This window comes from Apodemus sylvaticus, chromosome X, assembly GCF_947179515.1.
Source record: "Apodemus sylvaticus chromosome X, mApoSyl1.1, whole genome shotgun sequence".
NCBI classification, from domain to species: domain Eukaryota; kingdom Metazoa; phylum Chordata; class Mammalia; order Rodentia; family Muridae; genus Apodemus; species Apodemus sylvaticus.
Genome location: NC_067495.1, coordinates 18,770,546 through 18,795,678, shown reverse-complemented (window position 1 = coordinate 18,795,678; position 25,133 = coordinate 18,770,546). Strand labels below are relative to the sequence as shown.

Genomic DNA, 25,133 nt, shown 5'->3' with positions numbered 1-25,133 from the left:
GAATACTGGGCTACAGAATTTGAGTTCTATTACTGGATGCTGGTTTTGCTTTTATTTTATCGTCATTATCCAAGTTCTTCCCTCTTGAAATGAAAAAATATTTACTGTGATTTTGATTTTACATGGTCCCATAGTTGAGACTCTTAAAAGGAATTTAGACTTCTAAAGTTTTGAAAATTTAAATACTATGGAATTTTTAACATTAATATACTTAGTTTTATACTGTGATAAACATGAGAGCTTGGAAATAAGCAAAATGGAATGGTTATGGTTTATTAATGACATACTTGTGTGTCAACCTGACAAAGGGTCAATTATGCTGGTAGGTTTTTCATTAACTTGACACAAGTCAGGGTTATCTGGGAAGAAGGAACTCCAACTGAGAAACATTCCTCCATCATACTGGCCAGTGGGTAAGTATGTAGTACATTTTCTTGATTAACAACTGACCATCCTTGGGCAGGTGGTCCTGGATTGTATAAGAAAGCAGGATGAGCAAGCCATTAGGAACAAGCCAATAAGTAGCATTCCTCCATGGCCTCTCCTTCAGATCCAGCTTCTAGGTTCCTGCCTTGGCTTTCTTTAATGATGGAGTATGATCAGACATGAAGTCAAATAAACCCTTTCCTTCCCTCGTTCCTTTTGGTAATGGCTTCTACCACAGCAACAGAAGTAATAAGTCAATATACATGAGAAACACTAATAAGAGTAGTGCCTGTTAGTTCTCATGATTATATTCCTTCACTGCACTTAGGCATAGTAATCAATCAAGATTATACATATCTGAAGTAATGGGGGAGACATCAGAGAAAACATTCCCAGCCACAGAAATAGAGCACAGCTGCAGCCAGTACAAAATAGACCATAGAGCACTAGAGTGGGGGTTATGTGAACTCGAGAGGAGAGGAAGGAATATGACCTGGAGGAAGGAGTGGACTATTGTGGAATGGTTTCTACCATGTAAGACAAAGCTGTGTCACTTGACCTCTAAGCAGCTGATTATTAAGCAGAAACCTTGCATAAGACTAGAGCTATCAGTATTCGGTCATGGAGAGGGGAGGGGACCACAAGGTCTCATTGCTCACTAAGGATATGAATGCAGCTGATGGTTGCTGGGGAGAAAGAGATATTTTCTTCAGTAGTAAGGTTATCCACTGGTAAGGTAATCATGTTCCAGTAAATAGCCTCTCTTCCATGCTTTTGTAATCAGCCCTAATTAAACTCAATGGCTAAGAAAGAAAGAAACAAATGACGATAATGGAAAAGGGACTGATTGGGAAGATTAGCAGAAGTGGGCAGGGGGTTACTGGGGAAGTAAATATAATCAAAGTATATTATATACATGTGTGAGAATATCATAATGAAATACATTATCATGAATACTCATAATACATTATCATGTATACTTATGCTCATAAGAATTAGCTCATGAAAATGATTGAAATCTTTCTCACTGAACTTCTTAGGACCACTGAATTGTTGTACCTTTTATTTTCTCCTTATTTTACTTTTAATTAAGTATTTTATGTGTTTAAACTGTTCCCTTGAGGACAGGAGCCTATCAAATTCATATTTCAGATCTAATGTTGGGAAATAACCAGGGAAAGGACCACTTATAAACTGCTGAATGATAGTCAAAAGGAAAGTAATTTCCAATAAGTCTTAGCACCTTATCAGCACCACCACCACGACCACCCCCATGACCACTCCCCACTCCCACCCCTGCCAATAATAATGTCAAGCAACAAAATTGCCAAGATAAATCACTTTTATCTCTACAGGAAAGGGAGATCTAAAAAATATATAAATTACATTAGTAACACAACATAAGAAAAAACAAGGGAACAAACAACAGAGAAATCTGGATGAGGCTACTCTAACCTATTTATAAAAAGGCCCTGCATCAGAAATCACAATCCTACCCACTTCTAAAAATATATTTAGACATGTACAGAAGCGGTGGGTTTGTTTTTAAATTGTTTGCTTTTTTGTAAAAATATATTAAAGGTGAATAGAAATCCTCTCTGCCCTCTTATCCTACCCTAGCTCTCTGCTGGGGCTTGCAGATCAGAGGCAACTATCTCACCATGTTCTAAACCTTGGTTATTCCCAACTCCTCTCCACCTCACTTCACTTAGAATCTGAAACATAAAAACAAAACAAACAAAACAACAACAACAACAGCAACAGCAACAACAACAACAACACACTAGCTTCTTTGGAAAAGCATAACTTTGAGGGTAAACTTGCTTTTCATTGGAAACAACACAAAATCACAGGAGACTCTGAGAACCCAACTAAACTAAACACACCCCATTAGAGGCTGGGTTTCAGCTCCACAGAACCTAACAAAGAAACAGAGGGAAAAAGAGGCCTGGAATGGGTGGGACCAGGGTGCTAGCAATTAGCTGCCTTTGAAAGATCAAGAGGGAGTTTTAATGGGTGTAAGGGCTAGGGACCTGTTTTTGGTGACAACAGTCAGCCTTTAGTCAGGAAGTTGCCCATACGGGGTCAGAAGCTTCTCCTCCTTTCCCCTGACTTCCCCACTGCTGCCTTGAAATCTCCAAGAGAAGCAAAGCTGAGTAGAAAGGAGGGGAGTAGGGACCTCACGTGCTAAAGGGGAGGTAGCCAGGCCTTTTACCTTTGGTGTGACTAAAGGAGGACTGCTTGGCCCCTGGGGGTCCCCAAGGTAGAAAAAGCAACAAGGATATAAGTGACAGATCTATAGAAAAAAGAAAAATAAGCCACAAACATAAAAGATAACAGAGGCCTCACAAATTCCCTGTGGTCTGCATCATAGCTGTTAAATTCCCCAGAAGCACTAGGCAAGCTGGGATGAGGACGAGTAGAAGGTAGAGGACACTCCCACTTGGACAGTGCCAAAATAGGTTGTTCAGAAGGGACAGTCTCCATCAAGTCCAGATTGCCAGTAAGGCAAGACAAGAGGGAGGTGGGGACACTGTCTGGAAAATATTGACAATCACAAAGCAAAGGAGAGAAAAGCGGATCAGAATATCAGCTACTTCACATATGGGCATCATTTCTAACTTTAGACTTGAATCTGCACTATGCTTGAATGCTGGCCTGTGGTCTGGAAGTGGAAAGTCCCAGGGGTGAAGATCTTAGTCCTGAAATCTTTAGACTAAGCTTAGATGGGGGAACTTCCTGATAACAACCCTGCAGGGTTAGGTTATCTCACCACACCCTTTTCAGAAGGTCCAGACTGTGCTTTGTGGTACAGATGGGGTGGCAGGTACTTCAGATTTCTAGGAGGTGAGTTTAAACCTGCTGGAACCCAGTTATAGCTATGGGGATAATGTTCTACAGGGCCTCAAAAATATAGGCAAATTCCTGAAGATCATCATAGGGGCTTCATATGCAGTCAGACAAAAGTAGTTTCCTCTGGTAGGCTAGGCAACAATCATGGTCAAAGGCTTGGGTATCTGTCCTTTTTCCTACCTCGAAAAGTAAAAGGAATCTCCTTTCCCCACTAAAGACAGATAAAGTCAACTTTTCTCGGCCAGCTCTGGAGCTGGCCCATTATAGGGTCATAAAGACCCTCTTCATTTTTGTCATGAAAAAGAGGTAAAAGGAGATAAAGACCACAACCTTCTATCAGGAACAAGATTGAAGGTAGGGTATGTATCCATTGGCTGTGAGGAAGGGTTAGGAACGGGTGGAGGTGGGCAGGCTTAGAGACAGGGCTGGAGGTGCAGAAAATGTTGAGGACTGGGTCTCTCACTCCATGACTGAGGAAAATGATGGGCCCAGACTCCCTTTATGTTGCTCCTCATCATTCCTTCCATATGGAGAAGTGATGGAAAAGAATAAAGAGAAGGTGTAAGCGAAATATGTGGGCAGAACAGGAAATGGTTCTTGTCAGTTGGAAACCTCTCCCATTTACCTGCTACTTATGGGTATGGAAAAAGATGGTAGCATATTCATAGGGGGAGTGGGAAAGGGAGTTGGAGATAGTCCGTGCCTTTGGTCAGTCCCAAGAAAGCAGGACAATGCACCTTGTCTGGGGCTCAAGGATCCAGGAGTGCCCCGAGTTGACAACGAAGAAGGCAATGGGGGTGAAGGGATGAAGGAGTAGAGTAGGACATGATGGGGTTCATCTCACAGAAGTAACTTGCCATTTCTGTGGATTTTCAGGATGCGGCCGAGTCTCTGCTTTGCTGTGGCCAGGCCCTTTTTAGGACGCTTTCCTATAAGGAAGGACCAAAGTAAGCAGAGGCTTTATGAGGAACTTTAGCACCAACTGCTATGTGCTATACCTCCATGCTTTGTTTTTCTCTCTTAACAAAGCTCTTCATTCTTACACTGTATCAGGCAAGGAACCCTCCTAACCATTTCTATTCAGTGCCACACGCTTGGCTACTCCTTCTCTGATTGCTGCAGCAGTCACAGTCACTATAGTTCTAGTTTTCTGGCTGTTTCCCATCACTTACTTTGGGTTCAATCACTTTCCGTAGAAAATTTTCTAAGGAGGTCAGTATACTTCTATGTCATTCATGTTAGCCTGGTCACTAGGGTTAGTGACACATGGGTATAGGTCCACGTCCCCGAGGATGCCATGCTTAGGACCTTCTTTTATTAGAAACCCCTATTCTAGGCGATCCTAAACAAGCTTAGTATCCCTGAAGTATATCCATCCACAAGCTACAGATTAGGCTCTGGCCAATGGGAGGAAGAAGGGTTTGCATTCTCTCTCATGCATCTGTCTCCCCACATCATATCTCTTCTCACATTCTACTATTCTTTCCATTTCTCATCTCTCCATTACTCTGACTAGATATCATACGATTGTGTTTCCTCAGTCCTTGCTGAATGGATGTATAGACTACTTCTAGACTACCCTCTACTATGACTTTGAATCTTTCAAACCTAAATCTTGTATTACTTCTATTTAAATTCAGTTAATTGCCTCTTCATGGCCTATAGAGCTGTAGGTATTGGAAGGCCAATATCCAAGCACCTGAAGTTTGGCTTCCTAGTATTCTCATCTATTAGAGCACTTAAGATTTAGACCAGGGAACTTTAAAGAGCTCTCATTTTAATCTCCATTTGGGTCATGTACCTTGTCCTGCCTGACTGCTCTGGGAACCAACTGAAGGGCGCCGCTGGGTGAGGAAGACTCCAGGGGCCATGGGTGTGGTGCTGCGATTTGCCTGAGCCATGCCAAAGGCATTGGGACGAGCAGTGTACTCATGGTCAGCAAGACTTCCTGACAGAGCCTCTTGTTTAGGCTCAGGAGGTGGCTGGGGTGAGGAGGAGGTGACAGGCTGGGGTGTAGTAGCCAGTGTTGGTGCAGGCATTGTCATGACGGCATTGGAATCTTGAGGGCGAGGCTGTTCTACCTCCTTCAGCAAAGGCTTCTTCTTGATATATTTCTTCTTTTGGGCCTTTTGCAGCTCCTGAAATACAAGCCAAGTGGGCAGAGATAATGAAGAGTGAAAAAAGAAAGAAAAAAAAGAGAAAATTTCCCAGAAAGTAAGAAGACAATGGTCAATGTGTTTCTGCATTCTGACCCTCTCCCCCATTCTTTCTAAGTCCACCATGTATGGACACACAATACAGGCTTTCCAACACCTGCAGTGATTTCTTTGACACCATTCATCCTTAGCATATCACCTACCACTTACTAGTAAAATGTCAAAAAAAACTGTAAATGATTTGGAAGACTTGGTTTTTCGTGAACTGTGGGCATTCATAATTAATTTACACCAGCAACTTAGGCACATTATTTACTATATTCTTACAAAAGTCTTAAGTGTTGGGGGGAAGAACCTCTTAATTTTACAAATAACAAAACAGAAGTGCAAGGATAATACATAATTGAAAGTCAAATCCTCATGAAAAAGTAGTCAGATCTAGTATCTAACCATCTTACAAGTCTTCTCACAATGAACAGAGAGTAAAGTGTTAAGCTTTGGAATAAGGTAAATGTGAGTTCAAACCCAGGCTTCTATTTCCTAAATTAGATGACTTTAGTTAAAGTTACTAACCTTTCTGAGTATCAGCTGCCTTGTCTGCAAATGGTAAAGTAATACCTGCTTTTCAGAACTGTTAGAAAGCTTAAATGACATGAAAATATATAACACATGAAAGGAACTCAGCAAAGTAGTTAATTATTATTCTCTATTTCTTATAATAGCTTTTTATCATTTGCTGATCTTTTACTTTGAACAGAAGACTCGACAATTTTTAAGTCACTGAATCTAATATCTCAGTTTATATAGAATAAATATGAAATTGTGCTACTTCTCCCAGTATCTAGTATTTCATCTACTTACCGCTGTATGGCTCTACTATCTACTGTGTACTAGGTACCTGGACACTGGGCATGTGGAACCCTGAGCATGTGGCGCTGACAGCATGTAACTTTCTGAAATGTCACACATATCAGCTGTACACACACCACTCCATGGCTATATTCCTTAGCCTTCTCTTGGGAACAAAAGCCTAGACTCACCTTCAGAAGACTTGTTAGGCTATGGCTACCAGAGAAATTTCTGAGGAATGAGAATTATTAGTAGTACATGCAAGCACTGCTCCTTAATAATTTTAAGAATGAGAATTAATAATTATATTCTTGGGCAGGAGAGATAGCTTTGAGGTTAAGAGCACTTGGCTGCTCTTCCAGAGGTCCTGAGTTCAATTCCCAGCAACCACATGGTATGGGTGACAACCACCTATAATCAGATCTGGTGCCCTCTTCTAGCCTGCTACATACTTAATAACTACCTAAATAAATAAATAAATCTTCAAAAATTATATTCCCATTCTAAGGATAAAAAACTATCTTTATCTGTTATTTTCCATTTTTTTTAAATGAGCATTGATATTTTGCCTGCATATATGCATGAGAGGGTGTCAGATCCCCTAGAACTAGAGTTACAGACAGTTGTGAGCTGCCATGTGGATGCTGAGAATTATAGCTGGGTCCTCTGGAAGAACAGCCAGTGCTCTTAACTGCTGAGCTATCTCTCCAGCCAAAAGTTATTTTCCAAAGGTTAAAGATACAATGCAGTTTTCAAGCTGAGATACAAACTCTGATTTCAGAATTTGCTCTGTTCAGCCACATCCTTAGCAGGAATCTTTTCTCACCAATATTAAGAATAAATTCTGGCTAGGCACTGGTGGTGCACACCTTTAATTTCAGCACTTTGGAGGCAGAGGCAGGTGGATTTCTGAGTTCAAGGCCAGCCTGATCTACAGAGAGAGTTCCAGGACAGTCAGGGCTACGCAGAGAAACCCTGTCTCAAAAACAAACAAACAAAACAACAACAAAAAACAACCAACCAACCAAACAAACAAACAAAAACACCAGAATGAATTCTGTTCCCCTGTTCTCTAGTCTAATTCTATAAATTATGCCTTCATATCTAGATTAGCTTAAAATTCTCTACCCTTGCTGCTAATCTCTTTTGCATGGAAGCAATTTATGATAGGAACACTTATACCTTGCCAAGTTCTTTATTGAAAAAGCTGCTATGAAGCTCCCAACCAAATTCAAACTTTCATGGTATTCTACTTTGTGGCTACTAAACAACCCATAATGATAAAGATTGAAGGTGAAATTGTCATTAAGCCTTACTTTATATCAAGTGTTATTCTTAGGAGGACATATACACATCCTTTAATCAAAGTTCATAAAATAACTGAGAAAAAGAGAAATTATATAAAGCCAGTTGCATCTGTTCCAGAATCTGTTATTTTTATACATTTGTTTGGTGTGTGTGTGTGTGTGTACACGTACACATGCCATGACAAGTTTTGAGGTCAAGAGGTCAACTTGCAGGAACGGGTTCTCTTTTTCTACCCTGTAGGTCCTGGGATCAAACTTAGGCCATAATGCTTGGTGGCTTAAGCAGATATCTTTCAGGCCTCAGAATCCACTTGTTTTGTTTTTCAAGACAGTGCTTCTTTGGCTGTAGACTAGGCTGGCATTAAACTCAGAGATCTGTCTGCCTCTGCCTCTGCTTCCTGACTGCTGGGATTAAAGGTGTGTGCCACCAGCGACTGGCAAGAATCTACTTCATAACTTTACTTATACTCGGGGTTTTTTTTTGGGGGGGGGGTTCTGAGACAGGGTTTCTCTATGTAGCTCTGGCTGTCCTGGAACTCACTCTGTAGACCAGGCTGGCCTCGAACTCAGAAATCCACCTGCCTCTGCCTCCCAAGTGCTGGGATTAACGGTGTGCACCACCACTGTCTGGCATACTCATCTTCTAATATGAAGTTTCCATTCCAGAAAATCTCATTCATTCATTTATTCGAACACTGATTTATCATATGTCATTATTGAAATGAGGATACCAAGTTAAAATAAATACATTCAAAGAGTATAACATATCCTTATGATCATAAGTACCATGTGCTAACACTATAAAGAAGTACAGATGAATCAAAGAAAGAAGGTGGTAGTAGGTGATGTGAATGGGCAAAAGGAATGGTTTTATGCAAATAAAGGCATGAGGCAATTTGATACATGGGGTAAATCATAAACACTGTAGTGGGTATGGCTGGCATAAATGAAAGACATTGGAGGGTAGACAGGAGATTAGAAAGAAATTCCTCAAGACCAAACAAAGAGGGCTTTATGACCTCTAGCAAGGAATAGTATTTTCCCGGAATCCATCCTCATGCGTGCACACACAAAATAGCCTCTAATACCTCCCCTAACATTAAAGTCTCTTAGAAGTATTTCCATCAACCCAAATAGTACTTACTCCCTAGAACGCACTAAGAGTAGTTTTTATACTTTCATCTGCTTGTTTAAAGCAATAGAAAACCTTTATTTAAAAGTTACATCGTATGTGGCACTGATGAATGGCAGGGGAAGTTTTAGTCAAAGAAAAGTCACTTGATCTCTTGATTGGTCTGCTTCATCTCCCTTAGCTCCAAATAATAGTGTCTAAGATATTTCTCAGAAACTCTAGAGCTCTACAGAACATCATATGGAAAACATTTCTTAAATTTCACTTATATAGGATATAATTACTCAGAGATATAAACATTTATCTATTTATTTCACTTTACTTAAAACTCAAGTAGCATCAAGTTAGAGGATATGAGTTTGAATCTTGTCTCCTTCATTTACTGGCTGTCTTATCCTGGACTAGTCACTTAAAGTGAGCCTCATATTCTTCACCTGTAAAATGATGAAAATATCATCTATTGAACAAGACTATTGGGAATATTATATTAGACATTGTACATAGGGGCACCTACATAAGGTAGATGCTCAATAGTACTGTAAGCTATACGATGTGGCATGAGCAGCTATGTGGATATTATTAAAGAACCAAACACTCTACCTCAAAATGATCCTAGGGTTTCTAAGCAAACTACATGTTAAAGCACTTTGTAAACTAATGCTAAGAGGTAAATTTGACTTAGTGAAGGTGACCTTTTAGGATGAAAAATGGTGAATTTTGTTCTCTTGAGAAGCAGGGGTTAGAGATATTTGATAAAGGGTTTAAGAAAAAGGCTCTTTATAAAAGGCCAAATTCCAAAACTGGTGAGTGACTCAAAACTTAAGTGTACTCAACTGAGTCACTTCCTGAGGACTAAATCTGAAGGCAAATAACAGATCTAGTTTTTTTTATCCAAGGATTTTTTTCCAAATATTTTTTTACATATTTAAGAATTTTATACATGCATGAAATATGTATTGATCATATTCATGCCTACCTCCCCTACTTCCAAAACCTTACAGTTCTCCCCAATCATGTTTCTCTCCCAATTTCATATGCTCTTTAATTTTTAAGTAATTCACTGAGTCAAATTAATGCTGTCCATTAAACATGGGTATGGGTCTCCACTGGGGCATGGGTGATCCACCAGGGACCACACCTGGAAAGAAAACTGAATGTCTCTCCCACTCCATCTGTGGGAATTATAGTTGGGGGGGGGGAGCAAGTGACATCAACAAGGACACTTATTTCTCTTTTCATCCTAATTCATCTCAATTAGTTAACCTATGGAAGTAGCTTGTCACAAAACTGGGATGTAAAGGATATAGGAAGGGCTGGGATACTGCCAAAAGACAAAGATCAAAGATTATCCATAATAGCAGAATCCTTCCACCCTATAGGTCTGAATTTTGAAGCTCTAAGTCATCAATAGCAGGGCCACCAGCTAGGTGTCAACACTTACCTGCTGGGCAAGCTTTGCAGCTGCTGCAGCCAAGCCTGTCTCAATGGAGGCAACTCTGGTCCCCTCACGAACAGGACGGTCTTGCTTGGGTAGGGTTGGAGTCACACGGGCTGCAAGGGAAACAGGACGCCAATTATATTCTTCAACTTCCGTCTACTCCAAAGGTGTTCTTCCTGCTTCTAGATTTTCAGAGTCCTATTTAATGACTAAGGAGTACATGAATACAAATTAACTTCCTCAAACTGGCATTTAATGTTGTTCATGTGCTTTTATGTTCTTGTTTTTCCAGACTTACCTACTTTTCTAAACTCATCTACCGCTATGGTTTAAACATTCCCTTCAAAATTCATGTGGAAACTTAATTATCATTTCAATAGTATTAGAAGGGAGACCTTTAAGAGGCAATTAGGTCATGATAGCACTGTTTTCCTGAATAGTATAAAGCTATGATTGTAGGTGTGGTTATGTATTAAAAGGGGTGTATTTCAACTCTCTTTTTTTCCTCCTACTCTTTTACTATGATACCTTCTACTTATAGGACAATTTAGCAAGAAGGCCTACATCATGGTCTTAGACTTCCAGCTTCTAGAACCATGAGAAAAATAGTCTTTTATTTAGAATTTAGTCAGTTGTAATAGTCCATTATAGCTACAGAAAACAGGCTAATCACCCCTACTTTCTGCTTCTTCAGACAAATGGCTTCCATATTGCACCTCCAAAGTATGATATTGCATTACCCTTCCCTCCATACTCAGACTAATCATTTGAACTGCCTGTTCAGATATATTTTCCTTTTGCCTATTTAAAACATGCCTATCCCTTGAAAGTATGCTATATAATAACTTATATAAAATATCTGGGACCTTGCTGATTGCACCTATCTTTTCTTTCTCAGAATTTATAATTGGTGGAAATGACTTGATATGTAGCACATACTACCTACTGAAGATCATTATTTCATAGATACCAAACAATTCTTGAAGTTCTTGGTATAACTTTTTAACAGCACCTTAACAATACTGAATTTTAAAAAATGCTTATTTATCTTTTTCAATAAGCATCTTTTAGGAGCAACAAATATCATTGGGTGAAAAAAGAGCCATTTTTTTTTTTTTTTGGTTTTTCAAGACAGGGTTTCTCTGTATAGCCCTGGCTGTCCTGGAACTCACTCTGTAGACCAGGCTGGCCTCGAACTCAGAAATCCACCTGCTTCTGCCTCCTGAGTACTGGGATAAAGGCATGCGCTACCACCACCCAGCCTAAGAAAGCTTTTCTTTACAAACAAATCACAGCTAGGGCTGAGGAGACAGCTTGATAAAGTGCTTATTGTGCGAGCACGAGGACCAGGACTCAATCACCAGCCCCACATACATTAAAAAACAAAGTCTGATGACTTCAGTTCCTTCCCTAGAATCCACATAAAGGTGAAAAGAGAGAAACAACTCCATAAAGTTATCCTTTGACCTCCACACACATGCCCACCTCAGTAATAATCATAGAGTAACATTTAAAAACCAAGGGTGCTTGGGAAATGGCTCCGTGGGTAAAGACACAGGTCCTGCAAGTATAAAGATCCAAACTCAAATTCTCAGAACCCACATAAGGCCAAATGCAGCTTTTGTCTGTGATTCTAGTGTTCCTAGACTAAGATAGGAGACAGAGACAAGAGTAGTGGTAGAAGACAATGGGCCAAGTAGTCTAGGAGTATGGAGCAGCAAACAACAGGAGATCTTGCCTTCCACATGACAGAGCAAAGACAGACATAGGTCAGTATGAATGGGCAAGTGCCTCCCCAGCACTGGAATAACAAGTATCCATCATCAATTCTAGTTGGTTTTATTTTTGTTTTTTAATTTATGTGGTTGCTGGTTGTTGAACTCTGGTTCTCATATATTTGCACAAATAAGCACTTTACTGAGCTATCTCCTCATTCAAACTGAAGTCCTCTGACATCCACACTCACACTGTGCATGTACACCATGACACAACTGTGATGGTCACAAGACAACTTGCAGGAGTCAGTTCTTTACTTGTAACCAGTGGGTCCTGGAGATCAAACTCAGGCTGTACATACTACCTGTTGAGTCATCTCAAATGGTTCTAGAATATACTTTTAAAAGGTAAGCATGTTTTGAATAGTCAGACAAAAGATACAACCATTAAACAAAACATGTGCATCGAAATATACATGAACATTCCCAGGCAGACAGACAAATACAAACATATACACATAAGAGCACCAGCTTACAAATGTGGAATTAGTTATAAAATTAAAAATATCACCAGTTTGCAAGTGTTTATGAAACACTGGTTCTAAAGAATTGGATATTCACATAGTGTCTAAGTATTCCTTTATAGGGTACAAGCTAGTCCCAAGAAAGAAAACTGGCGAAATTGAGATAGCACCAACACATATAGGATTCCAAGTATGAACTATAAGTTTGTTGTTTTCTTGAGAAAGGGTCTCTCTCTGTAGCCCTGAAATTTGCTACATAGACCAAGCTAGCCTCGAACTCACAGAGAATCACCTGTCTCTCTGCGCAGATATTAAAGGCAAAGTCAACCACGCCTAGCTCTGATATGAACTTTTATGTCATTAGTGATGACTATAGTGGAACAGCATGCAATCATGTAGTAACAGGTGAATTGCAGCAATATTTGAGTTGTTAAGAAATTAAAAGCAAACTATTTACAGTATTTTAAGAGCTTAGAAAGTATAGGTATAAAAAAATTTAAATGATACCTTGAGAAAAAAATTTACATGAGAAACAACCAGTCTCTTTGTAAAAAAAGCCAATGCTACATGAAAGCAAATAAATCTAGATGATACTGGCTACAGGAAAATTGTATCAGTTTCTATAAGAAAATGAACAAAACCAAGATGAATTGTTCTAGATTAAGAGTGATTTAAAAGAAAAGAATCATGAGAAATGGTAAATATTCTTTTAGGCCACTAACATTTGTGTAGATTGTTAAGAAGTGAAGGTACCATGGACTTCAGAAGATACTTCAATGGCAAAGCACTTGCCACATAAGCATGAAGACTGGAGTTTGGATCCCCAAACTGGATGTGCTAATGCACATCTATAATCCCAGAATGCCTATAATGGATGGGAGGAGGAGATAGGAGGGGTATTCAACACTGAACAAGAAGAGATCCTGTCATACACAAGGTATGGGGGGGGGAAGGGCCCACACCTGAGGTTATTCTCTCAACTCCACATACACACAACTGCATACATATATAAATAATCACACAGGAGTGAACATGCACACTCACGAACACTATACACAGAAACATATATCATACATATTCAAAAATTAATAAGCCCTTAAATATTCTTCAGTGCATATAGCCCAACCAATGAGATGAAGAAAATTATTTTCTCTCTCAAAATTCCATGTTCACTTCAGGTACCTACTTTCCCTCTCTTCCTTCCCTTCCTCGGGGATAACTTCTTAGTAGTTGACAATCTTGGGACTCTTGCAGAGCCCAAGAGTCCACATAGTTTTCCTCCTTGAAAATAAAATTATCATAGTGGGGCTGGGATGACAGTTACCAGAATGTTCTTAGAAGTTTTAGATGGCTTACTGAACTCTTCAGGTTTCATCTCAAGTCATAAGACTTCAAAAACAACAGCTATGATTTACCTAGCTAGATTACACAAACTATGTCACACAATCAATTCATCCCTGGCACCTAACATGGTAGTAAAAGTAATAGATGCTTACTGACTAAGCAAATGTGTGACTGAATAAGATCTTCTTGGATTATGGATGTTCTTATTTTCACCTGATTACACCTACAGAGAATAAGATACAAAGTGTTAGCTCACCTTTAGGACTCCATGGAGCATCATCTGAATTCTTCTTTTTCTTGGGTCGAGATTTCAAAGCAGGGTCATCATCATCAGACTCCAGAGATGGATAGACTGTAGGGAGAGGTGAAGACAGGATAAATTATCTCAGCCAAAAGAACAAAGAGAGAATGATACATACTTCAGTCCTTCCTCTTCCTCTTCTAGTATATTCATTTACTTAATCTACATTCAAATGACAAAGGTCCCTAAATATCTTACATTTTGTGCCTTTTCTATAGTTGTACCCTAATTATGAAAGTCCGTCTACATTCACCAAATTCTTAGTCACTCAGATGAGTTACTTGGCTCATCTTTTAAAATTTAGCTCTAGATTTAGTCTTGTAGTCATCATGGAAATGCAAATCAAAACAACCCTGAGATTCCACCTCACACCAATCAGAATGGCTAAGGCCAAGTACTCAAGTGATAGCACATGCTGGTAAGGATGTAGAGAAAGAAGAACACTACTCCATTGCAAACTGGTACAACCACTCTGGAAATAAATTTGGAGGTTCCTCAGAAAATTAAAAATAGTTCTACCTGAAGACCCAGCTATACTCTTGGACATATACCCAAAAGATGCTCCACCAAAACACAAGAACATGTGTTCCATTATGTTCATACCAGCTTTATTTATAATAGTTGGAAACAGCCTAGATGTCTCTCAACAGAGGAATGGATACAGAAAATGTGGTACATTTACACAATGGAATACTACTCAGCTAACGAAAACAATGACTTCAGGAAATTCACAGGCAAATGGATGAAGCTAGAAAATATCATCCTGGGTGTATAGTATGTACTCACTGATAAATGAGCAAAAAAGTACAGAATTCCTAGGATATAACCCACAAACCATTAGAAGTTTATCAAGCAGAAAGGCTCAAGTGAGGGTGCTTCAATTCCACTTAGAAGGAGGAAGAAAATAATCTCCTGAGGTAGAGGGAGGGAGGGACCAGGATGGAAGAGGGGAGAGTGGAAAGGAGAACAGGATCAGGTATGCCCAGAGGGCCAAGAGAGAAGCAAAGAAGACTAGGAGAATGAATGAAAATATGCAGCCTTGGGGGTGTGGGGGCTTTAGAAAGTACTAGAGACTTGGGAAGTGAGAGAATCTCAGGACTCAATGGGGTGACCTTTGCCACAATGCCCAATAATGGGGAGAGGGAACTTAAGAGTCTACCTCCAGATGAAAGACAGGGAGGGCATCAAGTGGAGGGATGAGGTTACCAACCCAGAGTCAAAAATTCTGACTTAGAATTGTTCCTGTCTAAAAGAACTGCAGGGACAAAAATGGAAGAGACTGAGGGAAAGGCAGTCCAGTGACTGGTCCAACTTTGGATCTCATGGGTGGGGGACACCAAGGCCTGACACTATTACTGATGCTATGGTGTGCTTACAGATAGGAGCCTAGCATGGCTGTCTTCTGAGAGGCCCTACTAGCAGCTGACTGAGACAGATGCAGATACATACACCAACCATTGGACTGAAGTCAGGGACCCCTGGTTGAATCGGGGAAGGACTGAAGAAGCTGAAAGGGAGGGTGACCCCATAGGAAGACCAGCAATCTCAACTAACCTAGACCCCAGGAATTCCCAGAGACTGAGCCATCAACCAGGTAGCATACTTGGGCTGGTCTGAGGCCCCCCAGCACATATATAGCAGAGGACTGCCTGGTCTAGCTTCAGTGGGAGATGTGCCTAATCTTCAACAGACTTGAGGCCCCAGGGAAGAGGGAGGTCTTGGGGGGGGACACCCTCTCAGATTCAAGTGGGAGGAGGAATGGGATGAAGAATTATAGGAGAGGGAACTAGAAGGGGGCAATAGCTGGAATGCAAATAAATAATTTTTTTTTTAAAAAAAAAGAGCATTAAAAAAAGAGCATACTACTCTCCCCATATCTATTCAACATAGTACTCAAAGTGCTAGCTAGAACAATAAGACAACCAAAAGATATCAAGGGAATACAAATTGGCAAAGAAGAAATAAAGGTATCACTATTTGCAGATGATATGATAGTATACGTAAGCAACCCCAAAAAATCTACTAGAGAATGTCTCCAGTTGATAAACAACTTCAGCAAAAAAGCTGGATATAAAATTAACTCAAATCAGTAGACTTCCTTTATACAAATGATAAACAGTCTGAGAAAGAAATTAGGGAAACAACTCCCTTCACAGTAGCCACAAATAATATAATATAAAATATCCTGGAGTAACTCTAATCAAACAAGTGAAAGACCTGTATGACAAGAACTTCAAGTCTCTCAAGAAAAAAATTGAAGATCTCAGAAAATGGAGAGATCTCCCATGTTCCTGGATTGGCAGAATTACCATAGTATGGCCATCCTACCAAAGGCAATCTGTAGATTCAATGCAATCCCCATCAAAATCCCAACACAATTCTTCAAAGATATGGAAAGAGCAATTCTCAAATTCACTTAGAAAGGCAAAAAATCCATAAGAGCAAAAACAATTCTAAACAATAAAAGATTGGCTGGGGGAATCACCATTCCTGACCTCAAGCTGAAAAGCACCTAAAGAAAAGTTCAAAGTCCTTAGTGATCAAAGAAATGCAAATCAAAACGACCCTGAGATTCCACCTTACACCAATAAGAATGGCTAAGATCAAAATCTCAGGTCACACACAACACATGTTTGACAGGAAGTGGAGAAAGAGGAACACTCTTCCATTGTTGGTGGGATTGCAAACTGGTACAACCACTCTGGAAATCAATCTGTAGGTTCCTCGGAAAATTGGAAATAGATCTACCTGAAGACCCAGTGGTGAATCTACCTGAATTCACCACTCTTGGGAATATACCCAAAAGATGCCCCACCATGCCACAGGGACACAGTGTTCCACTATGTTCATAGCAGCCTTATTTGTGATAGCCAGAAGCTGGAAACAACCCAGATGTCCCACGACAGAAGAATGGATACAGAAAATGTTGTTCATTTATACAATGGAATACTACTCAAATATTAAGAATGAGAACATCCTGAGTTTTGCAGGCAAATGGATGGAACTAAAAAATATCATCCTGAGTGAGGAAACTCAGATCCAAAAGGACAAGCATGGTATGTTCTCACTAATAAGTGGATGTTAAAAAGTACAGAGTATCCAAGATACAGTCCACAGAACTAAAAAAGGTCAACAAGCTGAAGTGCCCAAGTGAGGACTCCTCAGTCCCACTTGGGAGGGAGAACAAAGCAATCACAAATGGGGAGGGAGGGATCTGGGAAGGAAAGTGGGGGAAAGGGGGAAAAGAGTGGGGGGAGAGGGGAACATGATCTGGTATTGGGTTAGGAAAAAGGACTGAAGCCCTGAGGGTCAGCAGAAAGAATGGAAACAGGCCACCTCGGGAGATAGAAGGTTGAGGGGGGGGGGGGACTCTCCAGAATACACCAGAGACCTGGGAGGTGAGAGACTCTCAGGACTCAAAGGACCTTAGATAAAATGACCAACAGTAGGAAGAGGGGACTTACAGAGCCCGCCTCCAGCACTAAGACAGGGTATTAAAAGAGGGGGGCATCCCACAGTCACAACTCTGACCCATAACTGTGCTTCTCTGAAAGAATTACAAGAATGGAAATGGAGAGGAGCCTGAGGAAAGAAGGTCCAACCACAGGCCCAAAGTGGGATCCAGCTCAAGGGGAGGTCCCAAGGCCTGACACTATTACTGAGGCTATGGAGTGCTCACAAAAAGGAACCTAGCATGACTGCAACCCAGAAGACCCAACAAGCAGCTAAAAGAGACAGATGCAGATATTTGCACCCAACCAATGGACAGCAGCTGACTCCTGTTGTTGGATTAGGAAATGCTGAAAGAAGCTGTAGGAGGACGAGCAGTCTCAATTAATCTGGACCCCCCCCCCCCCCCGAGATCTCTCAAACACTGGATCACCAAACAGGTGACATACAGCTGGTACTGATAAGAGACCCCCCCACACACACACATAGTAGAGGACTCTGGGTCCAGGTTTAGTCAGAGAAGACGCACCTAATCCTCAAGAGACTGGAGGACCCAGGAAGTTTAGAGGTCAGGTGGGGTGGGGGGGTAGAAACATCCACGTGGAGACAGGGGGTGGGTGGGGAGGAGGTACAGGATGTGGAACAGTCAGAGGGTGGATGGGGTGGGGGGGAAATATGGAGTGTAAAAATTAATTAATTAATAAAAAATAAAAGAGCGTAATCATGCTCTCATACTCTGATTCAGATTCCTCCCTCTCAGCTCCCCATAGCAACCTGTGTTTTATGCCTGCAGTGGAGATGTTATATTGTACTTAGGAACTGATTATTCCATCTGCTGCCTCTAATTTACAAATGAGGCTAGGGATATGTGTTTGGTTTCATACTAAAGTAGCCCATACAATGAATAATGGGAAAAGTAAGTAGTACATATTTAATACACATAATAGGGGGAAAAAACAACGTAAGTTAAACGAAGACCAAAATTATTGGAAGTGCACGATCTAATAAAATATCTATATTTAACTATCCTATCTTATAGAAACCAATAAAAGTATACAGATTATCATAAAATCCACAGACACTTAGGATTTTTAATGGAAATATGGTCTAGAAAGATCCAACTGATGATGTAAAATTCAGAGGACACTCCCAAGCTTAGAAGAGAACTCTAAGAGTAACAATCTCACAAGAATTCTCCTACTTCTTTCCAAAGGGCTTCTTTCTCTACAGGAAGGGAGACTATTTTTTCAGACCCTCCTCCTTCAGCAAAGAAGTGAAAACTTTACCTTCTGACTTTTTATTTAAAAAAAAAAAAGGATTTAATTGTTCTTAGAAAGGACTGAGTATAGCTATTTCAGGAAAAGCCACCAGTATTACTTTGTTGGGTCTGAAAGGTTTTCTCCATTAAAGAAGTTAAGTGTGATGCAGAAGAAAGACTTGGTACCTTAGGGCCAGAAAACTACTTTGAAATTTTGGATGGCACAGTAGTGGCCTAAGAACTGGTTCAGAGTCTTAACCCCTAACATTGAAATAATAGAAAATACCACCTGCCTTGCAAAGTGTGTTCAAACTTATACTTAAGAGATGATGCGTAGGGGGCAGTAAGATGGATCAGAGGTTAAGATGCTTGCCGTGCAAGCCTAATGAGTTGGGTTTAATTCCCAGAACCAACATAAAGGTGGGAAGAATGAAGTGTACAAGCTATCCTCTGACCTCCACAAATGCTACAGCATGCATACCCATCCCTACACATAATCTTTTTTTAAATTTAATAACAGATCATGTATAAAGCAACTTGCATATGAAATTCCATTGTGAGCTTTACATTTTAGTGCATAGTAATAAGGTATAGATTATAATTAAGTCTATGCATTGAAAGAAAATATATTTAAAAATGCATAATAAAATAAGGTTGAAGCTACTTCCTGATTTTAAAACATATTACCAAATGATAGTAATTAACTGTGTGCAACTGGCATAAAAGCAGCTATAAAAACCAACGAGAATGAATATAAAGTGCAGAAACAAAGCCATGAATAATGATCAAATTATTTTGGGTGGAGGGGCAAGATCTTATTCTGCTGCCAACGCTGGCTTCAAATATTAAATGCTTCTGCTTCCTGAGTGTTGGGGTGACAGGTATAAACCACTGTGACTGGCTTGCACTGAGATTTTTGCACCAGTTTTTTATTAATATTTTTAGTTGACATATAAAACAATGGCCTATAACATTTTATGCATCTATATCATTGTATATTGCACTATGATTCCATCCTCCCTTAGTTGTTCTTAATCAATAAGCTATAAAAGAATAATACAAAGCATTTTCTCCAACTACTACAAAGGTAAAAATCAGTAGCAGAAAGATATACAGAAAATTTACACCTGGGTGAAAATTATTACATACCCCCCCCCAAAAATCAAAGAAATAATCATGTATATAATTTCAAAGACTTTGTTATGGGGCCAGTGAGAGAAAATGCCTACCACCAAGCTCTGGGATCCATACTGTGGAAGGAGAAAACTGATTCCCATAAATTGTTATCTAACCTTTGTACATGTCTAACATAAAATAAAATCAAATTTAAAATGTATAGAAAAGATTTAGCAGGGCAGTGGTGGCGCACACCTGTAATCCCAGCACTTGAGAGGCAGAGGCAGGCGGATTTCTGAGTTTGAGGCCAGCCTGGTCTACAGAGTGAGTTCCAGGACAGCCAGGGCTACACAGAGAAACCCTGTCTCAAAAAAACCAAAAATAAATAAATAAAATAAAATATTTAAAAGATTTTTATATGAATTGAAACAAAAGTAGATCATAGCAAAACTTTAAAAGATGCAGCAAAAATAGTGCACAGATAGCAAACAATTTAAGACTGCAAATACCTACATATAAGATGAAAAATTCTAAATCAACAACCTACCTTCATACATTAGAAAAATAGGAGGAGGGCTGGAGAGATGGCTCAGCAGTTAACCCTGACTGCTCTCCTGAAGGTACTGAGTTCAAATCCTAGCAACCACATGGTGGCTCACAACCATCTGTAATGAGATCTCTTCTGACTCGCCCTCTTCTGGAGTGTCTGAAGACAGCTACAGTGTACTCACATATAATAAATAAATAAATCTTAAAAAAAAATAGAAGGAATAAAACTGTGTCCAAAGTTAGAAAAAAGAGACTACAGTGGAGATGACAGGGAGAGGGAGAGGAACACATCAAATCATAACGAACAAAAAGTTCCCTGACTCTTCTACCCACTTTTGGGGTCCTTCTCCTCCTATATTGGGTTGCCTCATCCAGCCTTAATATGAAGTGAGGTATGTAGTCTTATGGCAACTTGATATGCTGCCCTTTTCTGAAAGGAAATGGAAGAGAGGAGTGGTGGGTGGGAGTCTAGGAAGAGCGGAAGTGGAGAACTAGGAGAAGAAGAAAAGAGGAAACTGCAATCATGATGTAATATATAAGAGAATAAATAAATTAACTGAATAAATAAATTAACTGAATTAATATATAAAAAGAATCATTAAGTCTTCTATCTGTCCCTGACATCTCCACACACACAGCCTAGCTCAGGAGCCACAGTTTACAAACTGTGGGTACTACATACCCACGCTCCCATCCACTTCTTCTCATCTCCACACCTACAGGCCTAGTTCCAGACCTGTGACTCTGATATAACCTGGTAAGTCTCTCTCCTGCAAGCCCATGTGCCTGCTCTACATGTGCCCCCATCTCTACAACCATAGGTCTAACTCGAAACCACATCTCCAATATATGCTTTGCCTGTCCTGGATCCAATCAAGCAACTCATACATACAGCAGCTTTACCTGGCCTGGTTCTAGACACTTAACTCCCACACTGGTCAAATCTAAAGAAAACTAAAATCTCACATTGGGCACACAACCAAAGAAAGAAGTCCAAAAACCCAGGTTACATGAAAGAAACAACCATATGAGCAGACTAAACACTATGTGTCTCACCAAACCTACTAGTCCTATAGAAATGTTCTGAGAAGTATCTAGTTGAGCCCCAGGACACAGAATTAAAAGAAAAATAACTTCATTAAGAAATTCAAGAAGTTTAAAACAATACACAAACACCTCACTGACCATCAAGAGGATAACATAAACTTGAATAATCAACAAAATGCAAATATAGAACTGAACAAAATGAAGACAGTTCAGGATTTAAAAACCAAATTAAGTAATGAGATAGACATACTGAAGAGAAGTCAAGCTGAAATGAGGATGAAATTGACAAACTCAATGATCTTACCCTCCACCCTACTCCCACGCCCTCAGCCACTCTTCCCAGTTTACCTCCATTCCTTGTGAGGCCCAGGACAGCACACTTGGCTGGGGCCCAGGTTGACTACCAGTGCCCTCCTTCCCCTCTCCCACTCTGTTCTCTCTACAGTGCTCAGGCCCATCCTTCCAGTTCATCTCCAATCCCTTCAAACCTGTGGCCATCTGTGGCCAGATCCAGGATACCCTTAGTTCTGCTAACCCTTTGAAGCCAGACCCCCAAGTCCCAATTAAGAGACTTCCAGAGTGAGTCCACTTCCCATGTAAAACTCAACTACAAATACATCACAGATCTAAACCAACAAGTCACAGATAAAGGGAAACCCATCTGAATAACATCTGATATCTCAATGGAAATTTTGAAAGTCAAAAGAGCCTGGAGCAATGCACTTCAAGTTCTAAAAGATCACAATTGCCACCTTAGACTAGAGTACCCAGCAAACTGCCATGACTGAAGGAGAATGAAAAATATTCCATGATACAGACTAAAAGAATCTTTTGTTTGTACATTATGGTTTCTGATTTTGTGTTTTTATGAGAATTGGTATGTGTGTGTATGTGTTATTTTTTTCTATTCTGTTTATGTGGGATTTTTTGTTGCTTGCTTGCTTTCTAAAGAGAGAGAAAGGAGAATGAAATAGGGTGGGTGGGGAGGATCTAGGAGTTGGTGGAGGAGAAACCATGATCAGACTACTTCTCTAAAATAGAATACATCCTGGGACACAAAACAAATCTTTACAAACTCAAAAAGATTCCATGTATCCCATCTTAATGTAAGATAATAAAACACAAAATCAAAAGCAAACAAATATCTAATAAGTACTTAAATTCATGGCAATAAGAAGATAAAAACCCTCATTGCTGAATGATGAACGGGTCAAAGTAGAAATTGAGAAGGAAATAAAGGAATCTTGATACTTAATAAAAATGTAAAGAAACCACAATAAAAATCTCTGGAGAGAAATTTATGGCTCTAAGTGCCTACACTTAAAAATCAGAAAGACCCAGGTGTGGTGACTCATGTCTTTAATCAGTGATGGCAGAACTTTCTAAACTCCAAGCCAGTCTTGTCTCCATTGCAGGTTCAAGGCTGGCCAAAGGTACACAGAAAGACCCTGTCCCAAAAAGCAAACTAAAGTCAGAAACAGTACAAATATTTTACTTAAAGATGCAACTCAAGATTTTGGAAAACAAGAACAAAGCAAATTCAAATCTAGTATGTGAAAATAAATAAATAAATAAATCACAGCAGAACCTAGTAAGATAGAAAGAAACAATATAATGAATCAACAAATCTAAGAACTGTATAGAAAGATGAACAAAATTGACACTTTTGACACAACTAAACCAAATAAAGAAATAGGTGATCTAAACTAACAGAATCAGAAATGAACAGGGAACTATTTATAACAGACATAAGAAAATTCTGAATATTATAATGGAATACTTTAAAAACTTGTAGCTCATTAACTTAAAAAAACCTAAAAGAAATGAACAAATTTCTAGAATCACCCAAACAACCAAAGTTAAACCAAGAAGAGATCAATAACCTAAATAGAACTATAACATAAACACAATAATAAAAATCATTCTAACTGCAAAAGAGGCCCAAATATATTCACAGCAATTTTTTAACAGATCTGAAAAGTACTACAGTCAATTCTTATAAAATTATTCAAAAAGTAGACAAGAAGCAGTTCTAAGCTCCTTCTACGAAGCCAGTATTATTCTAATACAATACCACCACCAGGTAAAGACATAACAATGACGACAAAAAAGAAAATGACAGGCCAATATCTCTGATGAACATAGGATCAAACATCTTCAATAAAATACAATTACAAACCAATTACAGACCAATACAGGTATTTATCAAAAATAACATCAAAACCAAAGCAAAACAACAACAACAACAACAACAACAACAACAACAAAAACATCATCATCAAAGGCCAAGATGGCTTTATCCCAGATATGCAGGAATGGTTCAACAAGTCAATAACTGTAATAAACTACATAAATGGACTTATAGACAAAAATCACATAATCACCTCAATAGATGCAAAAAAAAGCCTTTCATAAAATCCAGCATGACTTCATGATAAAAAGCCCTACACAGTGTATAACTGTAAGAAACATATTTTAAAACAATAAGGCTATATGTGGCAAATACATTCCCAATATCATCATAAATGGAAGCTTAAAGCAATCTATTAAAATCAGGAATGAGAAAGGACTATTCCCACTTCTTTTCAATATAATGCTTGAAACACTAGCTGGAGTAATAATGCAAAGAAGGAAATTAAAGAGATATAAAAAGGGAAAGAAGTTAAACTGTCCCTATTTACACATAACATATTCTAAAAACAACCATAAAACTTCTAGAAATGATCAACAGATGGCAGGATACAAAATCACAAAAATCTGTATCTAGGGTTCCATATCCTGGTCCACAACTCCAGCAGAAGACTCCTACTCTACCAGAGGCTACACTGGGTACTAGGAACCCCAAGTAAAATACCCACCTATCACTTTCTAATACTTCTCAAAGCTGGTCCAGCAGTCCCCAACAGTATCCCCTCCCCTGGGCTCCATATCCCAGTATACAATTCTGGCAAAAGACCCTGCTCTACTGAAGGCCATGGTGTTACTAGGAACCCCAGGCCCAAACCTCCTGCAGAAGACCCCTGTTCTTCAGGAGGGTAAGATAGTATTAGAAACCCTGGAGGCCACACCAGTATCCAAAACCCCAGAAGCCATACCAGTTTCCATAATCCAAGAGGCAACACAGGTACCCAAAACCTTAGAGGTCAGACAGGCTAACAAAACACTAAGTGGAGACACCCTACTGAACCTGAAGACTCACGGATCACCAGAACCACAGGCTGCTCATGCCAGAAGACCTGAGAGAAACCAAGGGAAAAAACATCCCGTCATCAAAGATTAACTCAGAAATAGGCACCCAAATTAGAATAATCTCAAACCCAAATGACTGGAGGCCAGTATAAAAATACAACAATAACCAGGGCAATAGTGCACCAACAGCTATCCTACTAGAACAAGCCTTGGATATTTAAATTACCTTAAATCTAATCTTATGAAGATGATACAAGCCCTTAAAGAGGAAATGAATATATCCCTTAATGAAATTCTAGGAAAACATAAACAGGTGAAGGAAATTAATAAAACTGTTCAAGACCTGAAAATGGAAATAGAACCAATAAAGAAAACACAAACCAAGGGAATATTGGGAGATGTAAAATCTAGGTAAGCCAGCAGTAACTACAGATGCAAGCATCACAAACAGAATACAAGATGTAAGGGAGCTCAGGAAT

At 39.5% G+C, this 25,133-nt stretch overlaps 1 protein-coding gene across 11 annotated transcripts in view; it reads right to left on the bottom strand.

The window, feature by feature from the left end:
* Positions 1 to 1,750: 1,750 nt before the first annotated feature.
* The window catches only part of Phf8 (PHD finger protein 8), a 103,033-nt gene continuing 79,650 nt past the window's right edge, over positions 1,751 to 25,133 (bottom strand). For 10 of the 11 annotated variants that reach the window (XM_052170107.1, XM_052170103.1, XM_052170105.1 and 7 more), the window contains 4 exons: positions 14,001 to 14,096; positions 10,165 to 10,274; positions 5,081 to 5,417; positions 1,751 to 4,208 (listed from right to left, as the gene is read on the bottom strand). In XM_052170107.1, the coding sequence (XP_052026067.1) occupies positions 4,120 to 4,208; positions 5,081 to 5,417; positions 10,165 to 10,274; positions 14,001 to 14,096 (632 nt within the window). In that variant the 3' untranslated portion in view covers positions 1,751 to 4,119. Of the gene's footprint in view, positions 4,209 to 5,080; positions 5,418 to 9,012; positions 9,158 to 10,164; positions 10,275 to 14,000; positions 14,097 to 25,133 lie in introns of those variants that run through there. The other variant, XM_052170112.1, reaches the window with a different exon arrangement.